The sequence below is a fragment of the Knufia obscura genome (assembly GCF_036327395.1).
Source record: "Knufia obscura strain CCFEE 5817 isolate CBS 148926 chromosome Unknown scaffold_5, whole genome shotgun sequence".
Taxonomy (NCBI): Eukaryota; Fungi; Ascomycota; class Eurotiomycetes; order Chaetothyriales; family Trichomeriaceae; genus Knufia; species Knufia obscura.
In genome coordinates, this window is record NW_027042691.1 from 1,093,515 (window position 1) to 1,119,300 (window position 25,786).

The window sequence follows — 25,786 nt, forward strand, 5'->3', positions numbered from 1 at the left end:
GAAATGATCGAATACAAGACGCAAGTTCACGTAGGTTGCTCCGGGGTTGAAGCGATGAATGGGCGACACCTCATTCCATACAATGTCATTTGTTATCATGCTTTTGGTCTATCATTCAATCATAAATCTGGCGAACACTGGCATTGGCCCACTTTTACTCGACAGATGCTAATCTCATAGCTTTCTCAGAATCTGCGAACCCGGGGTAGCCCCGTGCTTGCTTGTGGTTGCCCATCGCTGATTTGAGTAACAGCAACGCTTGTTGCCTGAGGCTGACCATCGGACAGCTGAGTGACTGAAGTGGCACCCTGACCATCTGACATCTGGGTGGCCTGGGCACCATCGCTGCCGAGAGACCCCATCGTGAAAGTGCCAGTGAGCGGCAAATTCCTCGAGCTAGCACCAACGCTGATGGTATACTGTCCACCAAGGACCAATCTCCACTTCTGCGCAACCACATCCCAAACGCTCAAATCTCGTCTCTGCAGATCGAAAGACACAGTCTGACTGGCGCCAGGCTCCAGGAAGACCTTATCGAACCCTCGAAGCTGTCTCACCGGCTGACCAGCCGCCGGGATACTAACGTAGAGTTGGGCGATCTCTGCTGCAGCAACAGAGCCGGTATTTGTGATGGTAGCGGTAACAGTGATGAGGTTTTCGAAGAGATCTGCGTTGCCGCCTGGTATCATTGGGCCTGTCGGATATGCGGAAATGTTCATCGTGTTTGAGATCTTGGAGATGCTGATGTCGGAGTAGCTGAAGGTTGTGTATGTCAGGCCGTAGCCGAATTCGTATCGTGGTGTGATGTTTTGGGCATCGAAGGCGCGGTAGTCGATGTAGACTCCCTCTGTGAACGGGTCCTGCGGGAAGAGGGAGTACTCCGTTCCTTCTTCTGGCGTAGGAACAGGCGACAGGATAGCGCCATAGTCAGACTCATTGTGTGCGACGGTGTAAGGTAGCTTGCCGGACGGTGAGACATCGCCGTAGAGTATAGAAACTAGAGCACGTCCGGAATCTTGCCCTGGCAAGTGTGCAAAGATCACGGCTGTGACATTAGGGTGGTCGATCCAGTTGTCGACGAGGCGGACGCCAGCGTTGTGTATCGTAACGATCGTATTTGAGCATTGATCGGCGATATTGGTCACAAGACTGTCAGAGTACGAATCGTATAGACCTGGTCGATCGACACCCTCAGATGCCTCCGCGTTGATGAAGACCAGGCAGGCGTCGGTTGCGCCTTCAACCGCACCAGTCGCGTTGATGTTCTGAGTGTCCCAGTAGACGACTGTATCTCCATCCTCAATGGCGCGTGCCTGAATCGCGTCGAGTGGCGCGGAAATATAGGCTGGTGATGTAGCACCTGAGCCGCCACCAGTGTATAGCGTGCCATTCGCGGCATAACCACGGAATGGTGTGCATGGGCCTAATAATTCGCTGAAGCCGCAAAGCACAGATTGAACGTCAGTCGAGGTGAGGCCGAGAGCCCAACTAGAAAGACCCGGTGTCGGTGTGTTGAATTGCGGATTCACCGCGTCGTAGCCGTACACAGTAAGCAGTCTGGGCTTTTGCAAGGGCAGGATATTGTTCAGGTTCTTCACGAGAACATGGCCTTCGATTGCAGCTTGCATGAGGCCAGCTTTTGCTGCTGGGTTACGTGCATTCACAACTTCATGGGGTGCATTCAGACTAGCAGGCATTCCGACACCTCGTTCCGGGAAACCATTTTCCTGGTTTGTGTAGTACCAAGTGGCCATAATGCGAGTTGCCATATCGTCCAGACGTGCTTCGGGCAAGGAGCCGTTCTGAACAGCTTCAGTGAGGTTTGGACCCCAGTAGGCGAGTCCGCTCGGCATGACCATGTCCATGCCAGCCTCGGCAGATGCCATGCCGGAGTGCTGAGCACCCCAATCTGACATGACATAACCCTGAAAGCCGAGCTCGGTTTTCAAGAGGCCGTTGAGAGTCTTGCTGTTCTGGCACGCATAGCTGTTGTTAACTCGTTGATACGCGCACATGATGGAGACCGTACCAGCATGCACGGCGTCCACAAAAGGCCAAAGATAGAGCTCGTGCATGGCAGTGTCATCGACATTCGTAGATACAGACTGAATAGTCTCGTTTTGCGAAGATGTGGTTGGATTTCGATCTTCCTCTTGCTCGTTCGCGATGAAGTGTTTCGTGCAAGTGCCGACGCCATTGCTTTGTAGGCCTTTGATGTGCTCTGCCACCAGCTTGCCGCCAAGATAGGGATCGTTGGAGAAGCCTTCCCAATTTCGCCCACCCTCAGCAACTCTGCCGAGCGGTCCTACCACCGGACCAAGCTGAAGATTCACGCCTTTGGTTCTGAACTCGCCACCCATATCCACACCCCTTTGGTGGGTGAGTGCCTTGTTCCACGAAGCTCCAACATGGATGCCGCTGGCGTAGCCATTGACAAAATCGGTCGCTCTGACCCCTTGCCCAGCATCTGTCACGCATAGGCCAGGAAAGCCTAGACGTTCGATGGCATAGATATTGCCAGAGCAGCCGTTGGCTTCAGAGTAACCTCCAGTAAGGTTGGTCTTCTCCTCTATCGTCAGCTGAGCGACGAAAGCTTGTGCTTGACTATATGCCGCGGCCCAGTCGCCTAGCCCTTGGATCTGTGGTGAAGGATAGACTGGTTCACTTTGTCCATAGAAAGCGGTATCGTTGGTGATCTGTGCTTGCGCAGCGGCTTGGCTGGCGAACAAGAATGTCGTGGCACCTAGTGCCAGGACAGGTATACTTGCCATTTCTTGCTATCTGAATAGGAGGGGATGGTAAGACTCTTGCATGGACAGCACTACCATGGGTTTTATAGCTTGAGTTACTTACCTTCGGCTGGACCTTGACCCTCCCGAAGGTCTTCTGTGCGGGTACGGAAGATCCGTCGGCTGTGAAAGCTGATCACAACATTGCTCTCAAAAGCCGGCAGTTGCAAGCCATGGTAATTAGGAAAGCTCTTGAGTCATGCGTGTACACAAGGGTTGCATTGCTCTAAATTCCGGCCGAGTCACACACTGCCATCATCATCATACAAGTTTGTAGCTCTGTCCATTATGTCGGCTAGAGAAGTCCTCCGGTGGATAGCTGCACTGCATGACCACTCCAGCATGATGTGCAGGTGCTGTGAGTGGTAGAGAAAGCGAGCTAAAGCTGAATAAGGAAGACACTGCGGGACATCGAGGTCTCGCCAAGTTGAAAGCTTTGCGGGGGTCCCGCACGGCTAGGTCGATCACAAATCTATCTTGCCGAGGCTCTGCCGACAGCGCGCAACAGTTCGGTTCCAGCAGCTTTCTAAGCTCGAAGTTTGAAGTATCCCGTGGTGGAAGGTGCTGATCGCTAACCGAAGGGAGGCTTCGTGGGAATCGTCTTCATCAGACCGCAGCCGGGCTCGCTGCATGATCCCGTGTATCGAAAGACCCTCCTGTTGACAGCGTTTCGTGCTCGGTAGCTCGGTATGATGATAGACCGCATGAATACCGAGCGGCTATCGGGCAGCTTCGGATCAAGCCAGAGATCATCTTGGGTCAAGAATAAACATGGGGATCTCCTTCACACGACCGGTAATTAAATCGTCCATATTATCGGAGATGCGTGATTCCAGGTTGTTGAAAGCCTCATGCGTCAGGCGAAAGCAAGATTCTTCTTGGGATTACTCGGTGGCCTAGAAGATTTCGGTAATGATATATCTCTCCGTAGCGGTGTCCAGCGCTTAGGACCCATCGTCTACTCTTATGTGCAAAAGCTCAGTTAGAGTGCCCGGGGCAACATCGAGTGCGTCAAGATCGCCTCGAGGCACACGTGCCTTGTAGTGACCGACACAACATTTGCATGGGGTTCAGACGGACGATCTCCGAATATGCCGGGAAGGACACGATGTGCTCGGACGTGGGAGGAGATCAAATGAGTCATGCTGGCAGCAGAATGTAATATACCGTCTTGTAGATTCGAACGATGTACTGTATAATTCAATTGCTGGAAAGGGAACTGCCAACTCGAATGGACAAGAAGAGAAGGCGCTACTCCAAGTTCGGAAAGACCGGATATGATTTCCGCGGCTTCACCATTTCAGGAGGCATCAACACCAAGATAAGCGTTCTCGAGCACCACCACCCACGTTTGTCACCGCGATGTGTTCTAGTCGCGTCTCATGTCCTTGCGCTCTGTGCTCGTCTGGCTGAGAAGCATCATCATAGTTCTTGCCGGCCTCTCAACAACATACCTCTACCTGTACCCCGTCGTCTTCGGTTGTGCATTTCCCAGCACGACTGGCTCTACTCACGATGGCTTCAAGAACACGGTAGCCCAGCACCGAGGACAACTAGATGACCATGATCCTTCGCTAGCATCCTTTCGGCTTCTGGTACTTGCGGACCCTCAGCTGGAAGGGGACAGTTCCTTGCCTAGTCCCGAAGATGCGCTGTTTGCACGAATGGGTGTCCATTGGCGACGCCTGCGCAGAAGCCCCCAGCATGGTTTGAGGGACGAACTTGTGGAGGTGATCAAAGAGCTGGCGTACGAAGATATCCCGAGGGCCTTCTGTACGGCACGCAAAACGTTGGATCTTTTCGGCAACGACTATTACTTAGCGCATATCTACCGGACTCTGTATTGGTGGACGAAACCTACCCATGTCACAGTCCTGGGCGACCTGATCGGCAGTCAATGGGTCAGTGATGATGAGTTCGAGTGGAGAGGATGGAGGTATTGGAATAGGGTCTTTGCTGGCTCGCAAAAGATGGATGAAGAGATCATGAACATGCATGCGCATGACCAGGAGAATCAGCACAAGTTCACTCTGGGCAGCGAGTCTTTAGGGGACTGGTCAAGAAAGATCATTAATATAGCTGGAAACCATGATATTGGTTATGCAGGGGATATTTCGCGGTCGCGCCTCAAACGCTTCGAGAACACATTTGGAAAAGCCAACTGGGACATCAAATTCTCCTATCCGTCGGAGCGTGTCCCGGAAGCGAGGAATAGCACCGGCCATCCAACTCCCGAAATTCATCTAATCGTTCTGAACTCCATGCTCCTGGACACACCAGTCCTAGACCAAACTCTACAAGGAGACACTTACAACTACATCAACAATCTCATCACCCAACGTCTAGACCTAGTCGAGTCGCGAAACACCACTTTCACACTCCTGCTAACTCACGTTCCGCTCCACAAGCCCGAAGGCGTCTGCGTCGACGCGCCCTTCTTTGACTTCTGGGATTTTGAAGATGCGGACGGCGCCTTCAAGAACGGCGGTTTGAGAGAGCAGAACCATTTGTCGGAGCACACGAGTCACGAAGGGATCCTCCGGGCTATCTACGGCATGAGTGGTGATAGTGATGCACCAGTTGGCGGCAGAGGACGAAATGGGCTTATTCTGGACGGGCATGACCATGAGGGATGTGATGTTGTGCATTACATCGAGCGAACGACGTATCCGGCTACAACCATCGAAGAGAGCAAACAGGAAGCACAGGCAACTGACTCTCCCACCCTCAATGATAGCGCTTCTCAACCTAAGTCAATTTCATCTTGGTCCTGGAAATCAGTCAGACACGGCGCTTTCGCAGCTCGCAACGCTAATGCCAATCCATCACGCGAAGAGAGCGAAATCATCACCTCTCTCCGCGAAGTCACCCTCCGCAGCATGATGGGCTCCTACTCGGGCAACGCAGGTCTCCTGTCCCTCTGGTACGACTTCGATGCCGGAAACTGGGACTACAGCATCGTGATGTGTCCGCTCGGTGTGCAGCATACATGGTGGGCGATTCACGTCATCGATATCATTGCTGTCCTGCTCGTCTTGGCCCAGCTGGGGACGTGGCTATCCGAGCCCAGTGTCCGCGATGGAATCAAAACGAGGAGCGAGCCGACCACCACAGTCGCCGAGAAGGATCGAAGCATGTCTGGTGAATTCGTAAAGCAGAGAGTGGCAATGCAGCATGCTGCCAGCGGAAGCGTGATCGGTGAGAAAAGGTCCTCTAGTAGAAGACGGAAAGGATAATTGAACACTCGAACAGGGAACAGTCTATATAGCTAAGTACATCTAAGACTACATACACACATGAATGGCATTTGGGTCGTCACACTTGAATTGTTCGTCGGATATCTGATCGCAGCACATCTCAGCAGATGTCTTCCTTGCACGTCTCCTGGCTGATTGACAGATACATAGCTCCAAATTGTTCCTGAATGTGCTCATGCATCGGCTTGGTCAAACCTGTACGAGCCATATCAAGTCGAGCAAAGTGGCCAACTAGATGTAAGTGCACAAAAACCTGGTACTGTCCGCTGGGGACGCTTCTCAAGATTTCGGCCCAACCAGTGAAGGAAGCACGGCCACTGGGCCGATGGAAGTTGCATCGCTCCAGTGAGTGCGCAAGTGTGACTCGGTCGGATTAAGAAAGCAGGTCCGACGCCATCAAATTTGAGGAAGCTGCGTTCTGGCCGTAGAATAGAGGAAAGTGCGATCGATGGGTTTGACGGAGGAAGGCGTGACCACGAAATCTGGTGGAAGAAGGCACGGCCGAGCAGTATGGATAGGAAGGTAGAGTGTGGCGAAGGTAGGTAGGGCAGTTGGGAGCAGAGGGAAAGGACGATGGGGGAGATGGAAAGTGCGATGAAGCGATTGAGATGGCGGCGCAGAAGACAGAAATGGCCGCTTGAGAAAATGAGCTATAGTAGGAGAGAAGATGGAAGGGATTAGAATTGGGAGTAGGAAGGAGAACGGTGAGGAGACGCAAATGGGAAGTTGGAAGCAGAAAGAAATGCTGCGGTACGATGTGAGGAAGGCTGAGTGGTCGAAGAAGGATGTGTAGCCGCTGGCCTAGACCCAAGCCATCGTATGTTGACTGCCGTCGCCATCGCCACGATCATAGCGAGGCTGTCGTAGGGTGAACGGACGTTGTTGAAAATGTCACTGGGGGACTTGGCCTTGATATGTGGCTCGCGTAGGGATCCGCCTTGCATGATGTCAACGAAGCCTGGTCGTGTCTCTTATTGGCAGAACAATCAGTAATTCTGGCCTTGCCGTTGAGCAGATGACGTGCGTTGCAGCGACGTGTACTTCTGTGACTGCGAATCTTCCAGCACTGCGACTACGCCGTGTACGAGCCAGATGTACCTCCATTAGGTGTCCCGCAGGTGACCAAGCCTCCCGATTGAGCATCTTGCAGTTTCATGGCTGTTTCAAGGTCGTAACGAGCATCGGCTGCAACGGTGGTCATACCACTGCAGAGCTGATCTGGGCATGTTGCGCCTCTTATGGTAGCGAGGACTGGCAGTTAGTGGAGCATGTCGTTTGATATCAAATCTGTCAATCTGTCACTGCCATGAAGTAGTCCACCCAAGTCAAATTGTATGTCAGTTGATTTCACACGAGCATGACGCATCGATCAAAACCGAGGTTGACCGGTTCGCTTACCTTACCGTACTGGAGCAGCTGAGCATCCACAACGGACGCCTCACCGGTACCTGCATTGGAGTCGATGATGATGGACCACATGCTTCACATGCACCAGCAGCGTGGCGAAGGGAAGGACAGGCGAGCCCGACGCGTGGGATGAGATATTCTTGTCAGCCGGTCGATACGGGTGTAATGTTCGATTGCCGGTTGTGCTGTTCACAGCCCGTTGTCTAAGACTGGGAGTAGATTGTGGTACGATGGTGGCTGATGGAAGTGCTTGTAGTCATTCGTGACGAAGCGGCGACTGTGCTCTGACGAACATAGCTTTTTCCGTGAACGTACCATGGACATGTGTAACGAAGAGTTGGCTTCGATGCGCCAAGTATTGCAGGATCAGATAGAGCTGAACTGTAACCATCGCGACGTAGGAACAGTAAGTAGATACCTACTACATGCTGATGCCAAGGCGGCTAGCCCAAGCCGAGAAGGTACCACGATGACACAAGCGTTCAGCATCGACGACATGAGATTGGCCTGCTCCATGAATTCCTCACACGAGGTCGGTTGCTTTTAATGAACAATCTCGAGAGGTTTCACTCCTCGACGTAAACAGCAATACAATCCTGATCACTCAGTACTGGAGAAACGAATGATAATAGTGCCGTATCACAACAGGAACCTGTATCGATGTATCGTGATAAAGTCGGGTAATTGTCAACGGGCAACACAAGCTTCTCGTACCTTCTATGCTTATATCTTCCTTGACAGGAGCTCGGCCATGGCAGGGGCCATTGGATGACGTAGTCTGGTGTCGCAAGACAATCGTTCCGACGACTGGTCTCGGATCTGGTTTGGAAGTGGCTATCTTGATTTGACTGAACAAATGCAGGACAGGGGCGATCCCGCCTGCCGCGCATAGTAGATCGGTAGATTGATTGAGTAACTATCTGCTTGTAGAAATGAAAACACAGCCACTTTGATATCTCCCCGAGTATGTTGACACTACTCAGCCAATCATCATTGCCCTTGCCAATTCAAACGATTGAATTGTGGAGTCTACCGCTTCAGCGTCTCCAAGCTCGCTTGACCGGCAGTGGTGGTCGTCTCTCAATGATCATCAACGCCTGCACTGTGTTTGCTGCGCAACACGAGGAGCACTTTGACTAGACTGTTGTGGGCACGGTATTGGTACCCAGCCATTCCCGCTGCAATTCCGACACTGCGACACTGTCCTGCTACAACTCTGCATTAGCAAGATATGATGCAAATGAAGCGATGCGCGCTGCCCAAAACATACCCCAAAGAGCCGCAAGATGGACAATTGGCGACGTGCATGATCTTGCAACGAGCGCAGTTGGCCATAGTGAACAAGATCACAGGCCTGGTATATGACGCTGTGTGGCGCGTTTGAAGATCGAAGGAGATTGCTTTGTTGATTGATTGTGGTGATGATGAAGAAGCAGGGTTAATGAGTACTGGAGGTATGCAGAAGTTTTGCAAGGCAAGAGCGCACTCCGCTATCTTTATATTCTTTGAGAGTGCCTCAAGCGCTTGCGTCTCCTGAAATAGCTTTGTTCTGGGCACCAATTCCGGTCTGCTGAGCGAAATGTGGCCCAGAACCAGAAGTGTGGTTACTCTGTACTCGTGTAGTATGCGAATGGTGTCGTTTCCTGATAGTATCGAAGGCGTACCCTCGCATTGGTACAACGAAGCCACGATGTTGGAAGCCCAATCGAGGCAGTCCTGGTATTAGGTAGCATGGATCGACGGACATTCAGGTGTCCCGTGGACAGGAAACACAAAGATGATACGTCGGCACGCGTACCGCCGAAGTCGTCGTAGCAGAAGCTTGCAGCCACATGAGTGCCATGAGTTCGCGAGCCAAACTCATGGTTCGCGCCAACGGATAATTCGCTTATCGCAAGAACTTCTTCGGCAGATAGCTGGCGGACCACGCTCAAGGTGATCCATCAATCAGACAAGTCTTGTTTGCATCAGATGCCCGGAACGGCTTCTTGCAAGTGCTTTAAGTCTCAGCTGACTTTGTTACATGGTTCAAACATTGTCATTGGAGACACTGTACGAGGTTAGAATCTTACCAGGAAATATACTCTCGTATCACAACCATTGCCAAAATTCCGAACGTATCATTGGCGGCACCAATAACGACGATGCTGGAAGGACTTCCAAATCCAGAGGGCAACGAGTCGACAAGGTGTGACAAAGATTTGCAGTCGTCGCAGTGGCCAAGGCATGTTGCTTCAGGCGCGCTCGCGGCGATCGAGGCCTTTCGCAAGCGCATTTTAACAGAATCTCTGAACTGCTGCCCAACCCGTGCAGTCAAATTCTTAGGACTGAGCGCATACACGCGGGGGGTGTAGAGGTAAGATCCATCCTGCATCATTTCTCCGGGTTGATACTGCTCCGAATCGACCGGACCCATCTTGTGTAACTCGAGCAAATCTTCATGAATGGCCGATACTTCTAGTGCAATCCAGCTTAATCCATCGCATTGTGGTGTGATCTCGCCTGAGTAGCGTGAACCATTAGGCATCACTTTTCACCGCTCAACATGCGAAATCGGGTTTTCGACGAGTCTTGTGTTCGTGCTTGTTCCTGCTCGAGGCAACATCGGGCGATGTGCGCTCCTGTGAATATCAAGTGAGTGCAAGTCGGCGTGTAGCGATCAACTCCATGGTCCTGCAGCTCGCTGCACATTTGAAGCTGTGTCCGTTGCTTATGATCATGAATAAAAGATTGAGCCGGCCACAATTAATCTGTTGCGACCTGGTTGCTGAGAATGATTTCTCGGTCGGAAGTGAAGTCAGTGTGAAGCTGCGGCGCGTCCTCCTGGCACGTGCGCCCCACTTGATGCGGGAAACAACCTCGGCCCGGACAACAACAGCACCCGCCAATCCGTTGTAGCGGCGGGTGAACAGGTCTGGTTTGTGGCCGGAATGCACTACTGCTTTCCCTCTTCGAGACCGGTAGACATATCTGATAGCACCGAGGCACGCAGAAACCACATCTCGCTCCTCTTGCTTGGTAATCCCATTTCCTGAGCGGCGACTACTTGAGCATTTACCAAGAAATCCTGTCGGAGCTCCCACTACTTCACTACGGTCATTCCATTAGAATAACAGCCAGCCTCCGATCAACCAGCGGCAGCACCTTCAACACATTTCTGCCCGATACCTGGAGGCTATTACCTAGACAATCTTTGTCCGCCACAACCTCTGCCCGTCAAACTCCCATCCCAGCACAACACCTACCAACAACCACCATGTCAATCTCCAAAGCCCCCAAAGCCCCCCACTTCAACGTCGCCTCCCCAGCCCCCTACATAGTCTCCATCGAAACTAACCGCCCGTCCAAACTCAACGCCTTCTACACCCCAATGTGGCACGAACTCAAATCCCTATTCGACTTCTTCAGCCATGACCCCGAAACCCGAGCCATCATAATCTCCGGCGCCGGCGACCGCGCATTCACAGCCGGGTTGGACGTCACAGCCGCAAGCGACTCGAACACGAGCGCGCTCTCATCGAAGAAACACTCTGACCCGTCGCGCAAAGCGACTGTGCTACGACGCCATATCCTCGAGCTGCAGGATGTGATTAGTAGTGTTGCGCGGTGCGAGAAGCCGACGATTGCGTGTATGCACGGGTATGCATATGGCCTGGCAGTCGACCTCTCATCTGCATGTGATATTCGTCTCTGTGCACCAGACACCAAGTTCTGCGTCAAGGAGGTAGACATTGGTCTGGCCGCGGACGTGGGCACCCTGTCACGAATCCCCAAGGTCGTGGGCCTGACATCGTGGTGTAAGGAGGTGTGTCTGACCGCGAGACCATTCTCGCCTGAGGAGGCACTGCACAATAACTTTGTGAGCCGCGTTGTGCCGGGCGGCAAGAAGGAGCTGCTTGAGGCGGGTGTGGAGCTGGCGAAGCTGATTGCGAGTAAGAGTCCGGTCGCGGTGCAGGGGACGAAGAATATCCTTGATGCGGCGCATGGGAGGACGGTGGAGGATAATTTGAATTATACTGCTGTTTGGAATGCGGCGATGTTGCAGAGTAGTGATGTGGAGAGGGCTATGTTGAGTGGGTTGAAGAAAAGGGTGCCTACGTTTGAGAAGTTGTGAGAAGCATGTGATGCACTGGTGTGAAGCAATGGTCAACGGGAAAATCTTGCATTGAAGCGTCGTAGGCGATCAACTCGAGGTTTGCCTCGTTCCTTACTATTCACGGCCTCGCCCGAACTTGCGTCCCCCGGTACCTCCCGCCTTCGACTTGTTCTTGATTTTCAGGCTGCGGAAGTTCTGATGCGACTGGGCATTCGGATTGATTTTCCCAGCTTGCTTCCTGGGCTTCACCGCTGTCTTCGTCTTCTTGTCAGTCCACCCCAGCTCTTTTCTTCTTTTGGCCTTTGCAGTCAATTCAACTTCTTCGTCAGCAGAACCTTCAAAATCACTGCCATGCTCATCGTCGGATATGAGCTTCGTCTCTTCCACTGCTTCTCCTTGGTCTTCCGCTTCATCGTCTTCGTCAAAGCCATCAGCGGCCACAAACTTGGGTTCTGCCGAGGGTTTGACTTGTGGGAGAGGTCGAATAGTGGATTTCCTGGTTGTCCTTTTTTGTCCTTTCTTCTTGTATGGTTTGATAGGCTGTGGATCTTCGTCATCGCTGACTGATGGCTGCATGTTCAACTGACTATCTTCCACAAGGACATGTGGGCCGTCGCCGTGTCCTTCTAGCTCGCGCATCGCTTCAAGCTCATCATCATGATCGTCGTCCACCTGCTCTCGACACTGTTCCTGCCGTTCAGGCTGTTGCTTTTCCGTAGCGGATGTCGTTAATATGTTGCTAGTGGATGAACGGAAGTGTCTAAGCGTAGGTGGCCCAATACGCTTGCTGGTAGGACTTGATTTGGTAAAACTCGGTGCAGCTGTTGTCTTCGTTGCGGAGAGTAGACGGTCCTTGAATGAGGTCGATCGTCTGAGATACGTAGGGGTAGCATCGAGTCCTGCGGTAGTGGGTTGCTTCTGAGGAGTCTGTCCCAGAACCATATCTCTTCGTGGTGTCCGCTTTGTAGTGCCGCCATCCATGTCCGAGAACAAAAATCTCTGTGTACTAGGCGTGGCAAAGAACTGACTCAGTCGAAACTTCTTGCCTTCACTTTGCGGAGTCCTCGAATGCTTCCCCACTGCCTCTCCCGAGCTCTTTTGCGGCGTGTCGCCTAGGAACTGCAGTAGATCCCCTTGCTTCCTACCAGATCTATAACTCGGAGTCTGAATGACCTTCAAGTGTGACCTTCTCGCGGGCGTGTCCTCGTAGAGCTCGTCTATTTTTCGTTTCTTTGCTGACGATGACGGCGTGGCAGCTGAACTCTTCCCAGATCCTGACCTTTGCAGAAGATCAAAGAGACCAAGGACTTTTCCATCTCGATGAGGGGTTGGCCCGATTGCATTCATCAGCACAGGTTTTGGTGACAGTGAGTTGGGCACATCGTACGGATCGATCTCGAATGGATGAGAGCTCTTTCTCGGTGTTTCGCGCACATCTCGTTGCTGTTTCCGCGGGCTCGATCCTATGCCACTATCCTGCCGACTATGCGTTCCACTTTTTGACTTCCTGCGCGGCTTTGCCTCATCGAGCGCCTCGTATGAAAGTTTCCCAGCGAGCACATCTTGAACTTTGTGATACTGTTTGTATTTGGCCGCAAGAGAAGGGTCGCTCTTGATGTCGTTTTGCTTTGGTTTGCGACCGTTGCGTTCGGCAAAGGTCCGCTCGAAATTCTTCAGCGCAGCGCGCAATTCTGTGGATTGGCCTAGCAGATGGGCTTTTTTCGGTGAATCGAGCAACAGCTGCTGAGTGTCGTCCATGTCACGTACTGTAACAAATATAGGGCACGAGGGAAGAATGGATTTTGGGACACACAACCCCGAGCAGGTACTTCGCGAGACGCGCCTGCCCCGTCGAGACGACGCGTGACGTAGAACGGCAATCTACGCGATCCTCGTCGGCCCGGGTCACATGCATTCAGCACTGCTTAGGCCCGCCACGCCCGCTTAGACAAATACAGTAGTGCAGCACGAATGAGGAGAAACACTAAAATCACCAGCGGAAGCACAGGGCTTGATGGTACAGAAGTTTTCTTTCGTTTGTCAATATTTCTTGCTGGTAATATTGCGCCTGCTCAAGACCCGGTACTCGCTGATTCCGCGTACTTGAGATCAAGTCCTTCCAGATCATCCTTTGCCCTCCAGTCCCTCAGCAACTTGAAAAATGCAGGTGATCCAGCGCCATATGTACCACTTCTTGCTACTCTGATGTCTGACGGGAGACCCTCATTGTTATAGTACCCAGGCGTACACTCCTTCAGGAATGTTTCTCTCAGCTTGCTGAGATCCACGATCGTCTGAGTCCACTTCTCCTCCGCCTCGGCTTTTGGTTCTACCGTGTCGATGTTTCTTGATCTCGCCGAGCTGATGACATAAGATATGTGCTTCGCTTGTTCGCCTGTCACATGCAGGAAGTTCGGAGATAGAGCAGCTTGGACTACGGAAATGAGGAAGCAGTTCGGGAAATCGCGCATAGTGTAGCCATGGAGAGTACTGGCGCCATTGGCCCACTTCTCGTCGATCGTGAGTCTGTTTCGCCCATATATTTGCATGTTCGTCTTGTGCGAGAACTGGGTAGCGAGCTCGAATCCAGTGGCAAAGATGATGCAGTCGACCTCAAATTCTTCACCATTGGCAACAATGCCCTTTTCGGTAATGTCTGTCACACCTACCCCTTTCGTGTCAATGAGACGGACATTCGGCTTGTTGAAGGCGTGTAGATACTGGTCGTGGAAACATGGTCGTTTGCATAATTGGTTGTAATAAGGCTTCAGCGATTCGGCTGTCTCTGGATCCTTGACAATTTCGCTGGCCCGTGCCCTAACCTCTTCCATCTTCTCGAAGTCCGCAATTTGCCTGTCAGCTGCTGCTTTCTCGGGGTCATCCGTGGTCTTGCCTCGAGCGAGCAACTTGTGCAGGATGTCGGTCTGGCAGAATTAGCTTAGATCGAAACACATCAAGGACAGACCATTCTTACCCATCCGTCGTGCACCAAGTCCTCCTTTTCCATGCCACCATTGACGATGCTGTCAAAGTTATCCATTCGCTTCTGTTGCCAGCCTTTCTCAAGACTCGCGGCCCAGGCAGGATCTGTGGGCCTGTTGCCTCGTACGTCAATCGAAGAAGGCGTACGTTGGAATACGTAGACTTGTTTCGCGTGATTTCCAAGATGAGGCACAATTTGCACAGCTGTCGCTCCAGTACCAATGATAGCGACCCGCTTGTCCTCTAAACCGGTAAGACCTCCGAGGTTATCACCTTTCGTGTAGTTGTAGTCCCATCTCCCAGTGTGGAAGCTGTGACCTTTGAAACGCTCAAGGGGTAGACCTGGCAACTTTGGTCGATGAAGTGGTCCGGCAGCTGGTACTACGAACTTTGATCGTATTGTATCTCCTCGATTTGTCTTCGTCACCCAGCTCGTGCTACTCTCATCCCAGGTCATGCTGTTGGTTTCGGTCTGGAAAAGGGCTCGGGAGTATAGATCGTACTTACGACCGATCATCTCGGCGTGCTTCAGCAGTTCCTTTGAGTGAGCATATTTTTCTGTGGGCATATAGTTGAGCTCTTCCAACAGAGGCATGTAGATGTACGACTCAATGTCACATTGTGCACCGGGATAGCGATTCCAGTACCTAGATGCCCGTTAGCAGAGATTCCGGCAGTTAGTGAAGAATCGTTGAGCCATACCACGTGCCGCCGAAGTCTCCGGCCTTCTCAATGATCTTGATGTTCTTGATGTTCTTGATTCCAGCCTCGATGAGGCGGACAGCGACCAATTGCGCGCCATACCCACCACCAATGATGACCACGTCGACTGTCTCCTCTATAGGATCTCTAGTAAAGCCTGGCTTTACCCACGGGTCAACCAAGTAGTTGCTGAGATGACCATCTGCAAGTCGATATTGCTGCAGACCGGTGTGCGGAAGACGCTTGTTGCGCTCTTCCATATACCTTTCCTTCAGCTTGACTGGATCGAACGGCAGCGCCGCTGGCTCCTTGACCTCCTCGATATGCGCCTCTAGATATGCCTTTTCTGGTTTCGGACCCAGAAGGTCGACCTTCTCAAGAACATCCGCTGTAGCCATGATGTCTGCGCTTGATCCCTATAGTGGTCAGTTGGCTCAATGGGAGTCGCAGTCCTAGAGCAGCCGAGAATGATTGAGTATCGTAGAGGGCGCTGAAGAAGCTACAACTGCGGCCACGAGCGATCTCTAGTATCTTGCACAGGTAACTGTTCAGACACGAACAGGGGGTACGAAAACAGGCTCAATTCGGCGGGATCATCAATGGCTCGAAGGCCTCCTCCTTATACCTTATACTCTGCATCCTCTTGTCTGTCGTATGCAGCCGCGGCAGCTGACATGGCATGGCTCATCGGTAACTGGATGAAACATTGACTCAACCGAGAGCGAATAGGTCTGGCGCTGGGGAGATTGTTCATTGATTGGTGACAACATTGCTCCGGATTATGTGCCCCGCACAACTCTGAGTGAGAGGCGTGGACGCTTTTGTCCCAAAAACTACCGAGGTAGGGGATGCACGGCAAGAAATATGTAGAGGGGCCCGTCCCATTACTGATGCCTAAGGCCACAATCTCGAAAACATGATGCCCGCATGCCTTATGGGATTTGGTGGGACGTCGCCGGCGTTGTACTGGAGCACTGTTCTAGTAAGGCACTGGTTTTCCATTCAAGAAGGAGACATGACACCTTTCTTTGCGGTATAATCATAAGCTTGTCGGTGTCAAGGTTAGGCTAAACATGCAGGCCTCGCATTACGCCGCTATGTACATATAGCCTACACAATTGTATCAATCACAACTATGAAGCACCACCCCACGTCGTCGATTCCCTGAGCATCTCCAGCTTAAGTTCTGCAGCCATTTTGTCCAAGACTTGATCTTTGAGAATTGCTGGTGTCTGAGGCAAACTCAGATTCTGCATCAAGGAACGTATCTTCCGTATCTTAAACAGGATGACTTGTGCTAAACCGTGATGGGTTTCAGAGAGGCCCATCACCTGAGGCCCATCATATGTAGGGGAAGTCTCCATAGCATTGGACATTAGAGTATCTGCAGAAGCGGTTGAGCTGCACATTGAGCTGGCGCTGCAAAATTGTCGAGACCACGGGCCTTGACTGATGCTTGCGGCGACAATCTCATACCACGATATGATGTCGAACAACAGCAGTGTCAATGCACAGCGCACCTTTGTCGTCGCGTGGCATGGGCACTGGATAACTAGAGATACAGTATTCATTGCTTCACCAGTCCTCGTGAACACGTCGCTGATGTTCAACGACGTTTGTGCGTCGTCTTCATAGGGTGTATCTTGAGACGACTGGTATACACAAAGTGTATCCTGAGGTCTCTTTAGATGTTGGAAAGCTTCACAGACCCTCCTGAAGCAGTCTAGGGTCGAATGAACTGCAGATCGTGGCCAATTGCCTGCTTCAGGCGGGAGCATCGTTTCTGTAGTGGCAGCTATATTTTGCGAATAGCCAAAGTGCAGTGGTACATGTGGTATACCAACCGCGTTTCGGATAGGCGAATCAGGCAATGAGCCAGGAAATTGTTGGGAAGATTGATCACTTCCAGTCAGCATGGGATCCAGGGATTCCGGTACCATGACGTCCACGCCGTCCATGCCGTCCATGCCACTCCATTCATCACTTGGAGACAAACTTTCTGAAGGTGGCCAACTTTCACCACTGTCCATAGACAGAAAAGCATCGACGCTAGGATGTGCCAGTACCTCATATTCTTCGAAAGGGATTGATGTTGGTATTGGTGCATCAGGTACAGGATCAGGCTCTGGTGCTGGGGGACCATTGCCGGCTGCGACCCGCGGCGCTTTCAGTACCGACGCATCTGTTTCGCTTTCTCGTTGTCTGGCGAGGCGACTTTTCTTGCCATATCTTTGTGCCGTCGAGTATATACATTTGCGTCCTTTAGAGACGCACCGCTCGCAAGCAGGCTGTTGCTTTGGACACTTGATCTTGCCCCTTGCACATGCATCGCAACTTATTTTCAATGACTGCTTAGATGTCTTGGTTGATTTAGCCACGTTTGTATCCTCTAACTTACGTGTTGAAGATTGAGGAAGTCCCTGTGAGGGCTCAACACGATCCATCGCGTGACCAATGCAAGTGAATTAACGAAGAAGGCATCCAATACCATATGCTCAACTTGGGACGTGGACATAGATTGCACCATCAGTAAACGAGTACCTTGTCTGCTAACATGCCTCTGGCAGCCTAATTATCACATAATGGACCTGTCGGGGCCGGTAACGCGACAAAAAGTCACTAAAATTGCACCGACCCTACGTATCTTCAGGCTGAACGTATCAGTTTCAACATTTTCCGCGTCGGTCGCCGCTGTATGTACAGCTTGTGCCATATTGTGAGGAATGAATTCCAACTTACGTACGAGTGTAAGCTGTCCGCTGAAACCCACCGAACTTTCCGACGACCCAAGCTTCAAACTTGGCACGCTAGTCGCCGATATGGCTAGGGCTTCTGGATCTCGCCGGCTCATTTCCCACGTGTTCAAGTCTATGAGCTCCTTCACAACCATAGACAGTGGTATCCTAGACTACCCACCGCAAACCTTGTATCGTCACGTATCATGGCGTCCTTAGAGTCCCCTGTTAGTATGGTTGCACTGCAGGCATATCCTTCAGGCATACATACGTGTAGGAACTATAACGTCCGCATCGAGATGAGGGAACTACAGTTTAGCCTCACCGGGCATCACACAAGTCAAGATATTCTACTTGGCTATAGCAGGGTCATCACATATGCTGCTAGCACCTGAGACAGACTTGATAGCACTATGGCCATGAATGATCAAGTAAAGAACTACGGCGAACGCCTATTAACAACAGTAGTGGACGAGCTTGCCATTGAGGAGCCCTACAAGATCTTCGCCTCTGTACCGAAGGCACTCGCTGTCGAGGATGGCTTCCAAGATGTTACATATCAACAATTTGCCAAAGCTATCGACAGAGCTGCATGGTGGCTCAAAACGAATATCGACAAAAGGCACGAATTCGAGACGATCGGTTATACTGGTCCGAATGACCTGCGGTACTGCTTCTTCACACTAGGAGCTGTCAAAGCCGGCTTTAAAGTATGTTTCTGAGCCCCATATAGTGTACGCGACTAACTAATTCAAAGCTACTTCTGACTGCCAGTAGAAATTCGGTCGAAGGCAACGTCGCCCTTATCCAGTCAACGGATTGTGCAGTGTTCCTTGCAACAGAGAATGTGCCGGAATTGATACAAAAATGCCAACAATTGGTCACCTTGTCAACCCATGTTATCCCGGACATGGAATTCTTTTTCAAAGATGAAGCGACGGAGACTTACCCTTACATCAAAACATTCGACGAGGCGAAACAAGAACCATTCGTAGTTCTACACACTTCTGGTTCAACGGGACTACCAAAAGCTATCACGATCAAACATGGCGGACTCGCATGTATTGATGCGCTACGCAATATACCTCGTGATGCTGATCTGGTACATCACCAATTTCTATACGAGTATGAATCATTCTTCGTGGCCATGCCAGCTTTCCATGCTGCCGGTATTTTCATGATATGCGCTATGCCAGCTTTCTCTGGTGCAAAAGTCATACTCGATACGCCCACCTCGCCAATGACGGCTCGACATGTCAATTCGGTTCACGTCTTAGCCAAGCCAGATGCCAGTTTGCTTGCTCCTTCGTTATGGGAGCAGCTCACTGAAAATCAGACATATCTCGACAACCTTCGATCGCTGAAAGGCGCACTGTACGGTGGAGGTCCTCTTTCACCAAATGTGGGTGCAATACTACGAAAATTCACCAAAATCATGAATATGTATGGCTCGACGGAAGCTATGCTGCTTCCGATGCTTATACCAGATCAGACGGACTTCAATCACTTTCGCTTTTACCCGCACTACGGCATAGACATGAGGCGTAACAACGACAACTTGTATGAGCTGGTCATTGTGAAGGAAGAGAGTGCTGGGACAATTCAAGGAATCTTTACGACATTTCCAGACCTGCAGGAATATTCTATGAAAGACTTGTTCTCAAAACATCCTTCAACACCAGGCTTGTGGAAATACGAAGCCCGCTCTGACGATGTGATCGTGCTCGCGAATGGAGAAAAGCTGAATCCCATCACGCTTGAGCAAACTGTCAACTCACATCCTCTTGTGCGCAACGCGCTCGTCGTCGGACAGGGAAGGTTCCAAACGGCTTTGTTGATCGAATCTAATTCTCCGGATGCGATCGACCACACTTCTATAGTCGACATGCTGTGGCCTACGATTTCTGCGGCAAACAAGATCAACCCAAAGCATGGCAGAATCGCACGGAACATGTTAATCTTCACCAAACCTCAGAAACCTATGCTCCGTGCTGGTAAGGGAACTGTGCAAAGACAGCTCACGCTTCGGCTTTATGCCGAAGAAATCGACGACCTGTACAGTGCTGCCGAGACTCTGGGCTTGGTCGACGTTCCTCTCGGACATATTTCAGATGTTGAAGGAACGCTGATGCAGATCATGTCCGAAGTCGTTGGCAATCAGCCATTGACGGTGAACAGTGATCTTATTGCTCATGGTATGGATTCTCTTGCTGCATTGACTATCTTACGACACCTGAAGGCGTCTTTCGAGAAGCGGAACAAGAGCTCTGACTTGATCACTATATCGACAATCTACTCAGCTCCTACCATTCATAAACTTGCTCAGGTGGTAGAGCACTTATTCGAGAATGGGACATTGCCGGAGCTGGAGACTTCAGAGAGCAGCGCCATAGCAGAAATGCAAGCTATGCTGGATAAGTACTCTGAAACCAAGAAAATCGTCATTTTGACAGGCTCTACTGGTTCGCTTGGTAGCTATATCCTGCATGGTCTGATAGAGTCGGCTTCTGTTGAACATATCTACTGTTTCAATCGCAGCCTTGACGCAGGAAGAAAGCAAGCGGAAGCACATACTAGTCGTGGCCTGACTACTGATTTCGACCGAGTTTCATTCATTCCGTTCAAGGCTGGAGCTACACAGTTCGGCATCTCAGACACAAAGGTATATCAAAACCTACTTCACACCGTCACCCACATCATTCACAACGCCTGGCCAGTCGACTTCAATACGCCTTTGAGTCATTTTGAACCACACATTGCGGGAGTCCGAGATCTTGCCGACTTTGCAGCTCAATCCACATATCGGGCCCGATTGTTTTTCGTGTCGAGCATTAGTAGCGCCATGAACTTGGTCACTGCTGGACTCAAGGTTCCTGAGGAGATTCTTGACGGCTTCGATGCCCCTCAAGCAATGGGCTATGCACAATCGAAGTATCTAAGCGAAAGACTACTTGCCCTTTTTGCGCGAAGGTTCGGCCTCGATTGCACTATCTGTCGTGTTGGACAGATCGCAGGGCCCGTGATTAGAAGTCAAGGTTCTTGGAACAAGGCGGAGTGGTTGCCGACACTGATCGATAGCTCAATCAAGCTCGGCATGATACCTGACACTCTCGGAGCGATGGATGGGGAAGGTGGAGGTATCGATTGGATGCCAGTCGACAAACTCAGCGACGTTATCACTGAGCTTGCCCTGAACACAAACGCGAGTCCAGGCACAGCAAAAGTCTATCATGCTGTGAATCCTCGTGGTACCAGTTGGACCGACATACTGCCTGCGATTGAGCAGTATCTACGGAAGAATGGTGGTCGCTCGTTGAAGAAAGTTGCATACAGGGACTGGGTGGATGAGCTTGCAGCCAGAGCCAAAACGAGTGATGTGAGGAGTGTCTCAGGCTTTCGCTTACTTGATTTCTATCAGAGCCTAGTTGGTAACGAGCCTGGCGATAGCAGGCGCGACAGCGGAGTCATTTCTGATGAGGAGCGGGTTCGTGAAAGTCCATTTGAGTTACAGGGATCACTCGAGGCTAGTAAGACTTTGGCTGGTCTTGAGGCCGTCTCACTGGCGTGGATGGAGATGTGGATGCAACAGTGGCAGTTTTGAAATATCTTCTTGAGATGGAATAGGCTCGTAGGAGTAGATAGTCGTGTCGTTTTGACTTCGTCATCATGGCTTGGAACTTCAACGTTGAATAAATTCTGGTTCGACCGTTTACATGATGCCTTGCTTTAATTACACAAGGCTGTGTTGAGGTGCGAAGAACGTTGAGGAATCTGTCGAGGCCGTGCAAGGTAGTCTACCTGTTCAGATCGATTCGCAATTGCCTTTACAAGCATAGAAGCTAGAAGGTATGCAATGTGATCCCACAATAGCGTCTCCAGCGACTTGTTATACATCTCGCACCGTAGCTGCACACTTAGGCATCAAACAGGCTCGTTAGGGATTATCATTCTATCGTGTTCGGGGCTTCTTACGCTAAAGCATATACTGATCTATGCAGCAGGTGCAGCCCGGAGATGAGCGTACATCACTATTTTTTCCCCGTAGTCAGCCTTAACGACTGGAAGTATCCTCACGCCGGTTATTTGACATTCGGTGGGTCGACGCTATTGTGAAAATTACGTTGGATACCTTGTAACAGCAAGCAACCAGCTCAGAAATTTCATCAGACACCGCTTGACTGCTCAGGATGTCTCGCACAAATGACTGTAAGCCGTTCTCGCGAAGAGCACCGGTGCACAGATATTGGATGGATATGCATGCATGCACGATTATAGGGGTTGTCAATCGAGCAAATATGCCAATCTGTTAGCAGTTAGGTGAACCTCATGGAAGCATGCATATTTTTATGATGCTTTGAACTGTTATGACGGTGAAGTGCACAAGCTTAATATGCAAAGACACCCTTTTGATTACGTGCTATATGCAGCTATAGACTCCTGACCCTTCATTCGCCATAACATCGTTTGAATATTGAAGGACGCCTGGATTTGATTACCGCTCCCATTGAAGCATTCCTCATATTGCTAAGGATGCAATGAGCCTCCCTAAGCACCACCCGCCGCGGCCTCCATGAAGACTCTCTGCCACTTCAAGCCAAAGCTCAGGACGAGAGCCAAAGCAGCTGCTGTCATGCAAAGAATCCAAGCATTGTTGATGGCATCGACCATGACCTTGTAAACTTCTGCGCGTAAAGTATCTGTCATTGAGGCAAAGAACGTTGGATCTACCCCAGTCATGGCGACTTGGATCAATTCCACCGGAGTGTCCGGCAGTAGACTCTGAATACCGCCTACCGAGAATTGCACAAAAAGCTTGTTGGCGATAGTCAGGGCGATGGTGCTACCAACCAATTGACCGCATGTGATGAAGCCTGTGGCGAGGACCTTCTCCTCGACCTTGACAACTGCTTGGCCAACCGCGAAGGAAGCCTGAACGAAACAACCACAACCGATACCAATAAGAACACTGTAGCCATAGATGGCACTGAAGCTCGTGGTTGGTGTGATGGTGTAAAGGAGTGCGCTTCCTATGAGACTGACGGCAGATCCGAAGATGTACCAGGGAATGTAGAATCCTGTCTTGCTCATGATGCCACCGTTCAGTATAGAGAACAAGATAAGCATGGAAACAAGCGGCAGCATCTTGACACCCGCACTGAGCGCACTAACACCATGAACGAACTGGAAGTATAGAGGCAGGAAGTAGATCGGAAGGAACAGTACTGTGGCCGCGGATGCAGTCTCGACGAAGAGGATGACGATCTCTCTGTTGAATATCATCTCGACTGGGAAGAGACGTAGCTCGACAGTGGTGAAGATTGCGAAGTACTGTTGGATGGCGAAGACGGCCCAGAGTACGGCCGCCAGAACGAACAAAGTGATGACTTGACCGCTGCCCCAATCGTAGATTTCACCACCGAAGGAGATGCCCATGACAAGTGTCAGGAATGCTCCGACGGAGAGAATCGCGCCAGCCCAATCTAGAGTCTTCCACAAACATCGAGTTGATTCAGTTGGTCGGGGTTTGCTCGATGGGAGCAAGAAAATGTAGATCGGAGCGCAGACAGCGCCAATGACCAGGTTGATGTAGAATGCCCATCGCCAGCCTAGTGATGAGTCTGTAAATGCACCTCCAACGATTGGTCCAAGTGCAGTGCCCGCACCCCAAGTAAGGCCAGTCAAGCCAATATACATTGGCCGTTCTTGCGGAGAGGTAAAGGCTGAGAGCAAGTTCATAACTCCCATGTACATTCCTGCTCCACCAACACCACACATTGTTCGTCCGACGATCAGCGCAGTCATTGATGGTGCTGCCCCACACAGAGCAGAGCCAGCCTCGAACATGACGACGCAGAAGATGTACAAGAGCTTAGCATCGAATAATGTGTAAAGCTTCCCATAGACGAGATTCATGCTGCAACCTCCCAGAACAAATCCGACAGATATCCATGGGAGCTGTTCGAAAGATTGAAATCGCTGTACAATGGCGGGCTGGATTACAGCGACGATTGTGTTGTCGAGAGAAAAGAGGAAGGTTGATGACACAATTGATAAGACTGTCAATGCCCATAAGATGCCATGTATCTTGCGAGGTGGGTTTTCGATCTTATCGCCGGATTGTTGACTAGAGCCTGAACTTGGTGCAGGTGATTCCTCATCGTTAGACTTCTCAGTGATGGTGTCGACAGGAGCGTCTGCCACAGCGGCTTCTGTGCCGGAAGACTTCTTTCCAAACATTGCTGCGGTGGCGGAAGTTGGGATCAGGCGAAAAGTTCGTAAGTAGCACTACAAGAATATTGATTGACAGCTTGAGCAGTAGGATTGGTGGCCGACCTTGTTGCTTCTTAACTACCCATGGTACCCACAACGACAGAAGGAGATGCCAAGTCCTCGGTGACCGTAGTGGCAGAGGATGAGCGGACGACTCGGGTAAGGCATGCTTGCGTTCCGGACAAGGCTGTTGCTTGACGTGAAGCTTTGGCGTGAATTCATTGTTCTTGCAAGATTGAGCATTGTGGTGGCAGTCAACCCGCCGAAGCTAGTGTCCGCCCTGGGCAAAAGATTGGCCGCCGGCAAATGTTACTGTCGGCCGTAAAAGATCGTGGAAAAATCGTGGGAAGATCGCCCACTCTTCCGTATTATAGTATCGCCATGAATTCCGGCAAGATCCACGACAAAATCTGGGATGATGAGTTGATAGCCTGTAGTTGTGCATAGCTTACCAAAGCACCGCTTCAGGGTGTTTGGTAAGATTTTGGAGTTCTTACGGCAAGTCAGTACTCACTTCACTATCGGCTTGACTCGCCCACCGCATCTCGGTGTCTTTCATCCAATCAAGAGCAAGAAATCAGAACGTGTTGCCTCTCCAGTCATGATCTTCAAATTTCTGGTCAACAAACATTGCTCTTGCTTGATGATACTTACTGACTGCATGATTGATGCCGATGAAGCGACTGGCAAATGATCAGATAGATGGTGATCACCCTCGCTTCTGCGAAGGTAGGGCAGCGGTGGAAATTCCTTACCACAAGACTGCATTGGATGTAGGAACCGTGACAAGTTGGCACTTATTCAGTCGCGGGTTACCTTTGTGGCGTGTAAACAATTGAACTGCTTGTTGAGGCACACTGCATACCGGAAACCTGCTATTATTCATTGACCGCACGTTGCAGTCCAAATGTAGTGTCCACTGCGTACGCGCCGTATCACGAGTCGGTGTAAGTGCTCATCACACATTTCGCATCTTACATCTCGTATCAAACACGAAGAGTCCATGCCAACGTGTCATAAAAACACGTGAATACAGCACAAGCTTGATGGACACGAGACTTGCATATTCGTGATGATTTGCTCCTAGGCTGCTAGGCACGCTAGCACCAGGTGTCGAAAAGAATGAACGAGTCACCAAGCCAGTTCCCTCAATAATTGGCGGAGTCCGATCATGTAGCCTACAGATATCACCTTGTAAGCACTCTTACAGCACACTGCTTTGGATTAATGACATGAAATTTATATGGTAGACTCTTCGAATGCAGACGAACATTTCATACTAAGCATGATCTTATCTCTAGTGGTGCGTTGGTCAGCATTGAGCTGTTGAAAGAGGGCAGTCTATGGGCGTGCGAAGTGACTCCGCCAATTATTTAGGGAACTGGCTTGTCACTAAGCACGAATTGGGTAAAGCTCGAGACCCCCCAAAAGTAGGCCCAAACTCCGAAGACTTAGGCAGTCCGGGTGCCCATCTTGCCTTAGAAGTTGTGCTTCTGCCGCCTAACCTTCCAGGCGGCTCACCTGGTCAACCTAAGCCCGATCCGTGCT

At 50.9% G+C, this 25,786-nt stretch overlaps 8 protein-coding genes across 8 annotated transcripts; 3 read left to right on the forward strand and 5 right to left on the reverse strand.

Moving 5' to 3' along the window:
• Positions 1 to 185: 185 nt before the first annotated feature.
• PMZ80_005199 (uncharacterized protein) lies at positions 186 to 2,771 on the reverse strand (the record flags this gene model as incomplete). Its single annotated transcript, XM_064873620.1, has 1 exon — positions 186 to 2,771. One exon carries the CDS (start codon positions 2,769 to 2,771, stop codon positions 186 to 188), a length of 2,586 nt encoding a protein of 861 aa, XP_064730724.1.
• Positions 2,772 to 4,171: 1,400 nt separating this feature from the next.
• Positions 4,172 to 6,025, forward strand: PMZ80_005200 (uncharacterized protein; the record flags this gene model as incomplete). The annotated part of the gene is made up of 1 exon (XM_064873621.1): positions 4,172 to 6,025. One exon carries the CDS (start codon positions 4,172 to 4,174, stop codon positions 6,023 to 6,025), a length of 1,854 nt encoding a protein of 617 aa, XP_064730725.1.
• A 4,684-nt stretch (positions 6,026 to 10,709) lies between these two features.
• On the forward strand, positions 10,710 to 11,567 carry PMZ80_005201 (putative secondary metabolism biosynthetic enzyme; the record flags this gene model as incomplete). Its single annotated transcript, XM_064873622.1, has 1 exon — positions 10,710 to 11,567. The coding sequence occupies one exon, from the start codon at positions 10,710 to 10,712 to the stop codon at positions 11,565 to 11,567; it is 858 nt and encodes a 285-aa protein (XP_064730726.1).
• Positions 11,568 to 11,663: 96 nt separating this feature from the next.
• On the reverse strand, positions 11,664 to 13,307 carry PMZ80_005202 (uncharacterized protein; the record flags this gene model as incomplete). Its single annotated transcript, XM_064873623.1, has 1 exon — positions 11,664 to 13,307. One exon carries the CDS (start codon positions 13,305 to 13,307, stop codon positions 11,664 to 11,666), a length of 1,644 nt encoding a protein of 547 aa, XP_064730727.1.
• Positions 13,308 to 13,621: 314 nt separating this feature from the next.
• On the reverse strand, positions 13,622 to 15,631 carry PMZ80_005203 (uncharacterized protein; the record flags this gene model as incomplete). Its single annotated transcript, XM_064873624.1, has 3 exons — positions 13,622 to 14,473; positions 14,524 to 15,178; positions 15,234 to 15,631. The coding sequence occupies 3 exons, from the start codon at positions 15,629 to 15,631 to the stop codon at positions 13,622 to 13,624; spliced, it is 1,905 nt and encodes a 634-aa protein (XP_064730728.1).
• A 735-nt stretch (positions 15,632 to 16,366) lies between these two features.
• On the reverse strand, positions 16,367 to 17,677 carry PMZ80_005204 (uncharacterized protein; the record flags this gene model as incomplete). Its single annotated transcript, XM_064873625.1, has 1 exon — positions 16,367 to 17,677. One exon carries the CDS (start codon positions 17,675 to 17,677, stop codon positions 16,367 to 16,369), a length of 1,311 nt encoding a protein of 436 aa, XP_064730729.1.
• Positions 17,678 to 18,381: 704 nt separating this feature from the next.
• On the forward strand, positions 18,382 to 21,569 carry PMZ80_005205 (putative NRPS-like protein biosynthetic cluster; the record flags this gene model as incomplete). The annotated part of the gene is made up of 2 exons (XM_064873626.1): positions 18,382 to 18,678; positions 18,726 to 21,569. 2 exons carry the CDS (start codon positions 18,382 to 18,384, stop codon positions 21,567 to 21,569), a joined length of 3,141 nt encoding a protein of 1,046 aa, XP_064730730.1.
• Positions 21,570 to 22,513: 944 nt separating this feature from the next.
• Positions 22,514 to 24,205, reverse strand: PMZ80_005206 (uncharacterized protein; the record flags this gene model as incomplete). Its single annotated transcript, XM_064873627.1, has 1 exon — positions 22,514 to 24,205. The coding sequence occupies one exon, from the start codon at positions 24,203 to 24,205 to the stop codon at positions 22,514 to 22,516; it is 1,692 nt and encodes a 563-aa protein (XP_064730731.1).
• Positions 24,206 to 25,786: the final 1,581 nt, after the last annotated feature.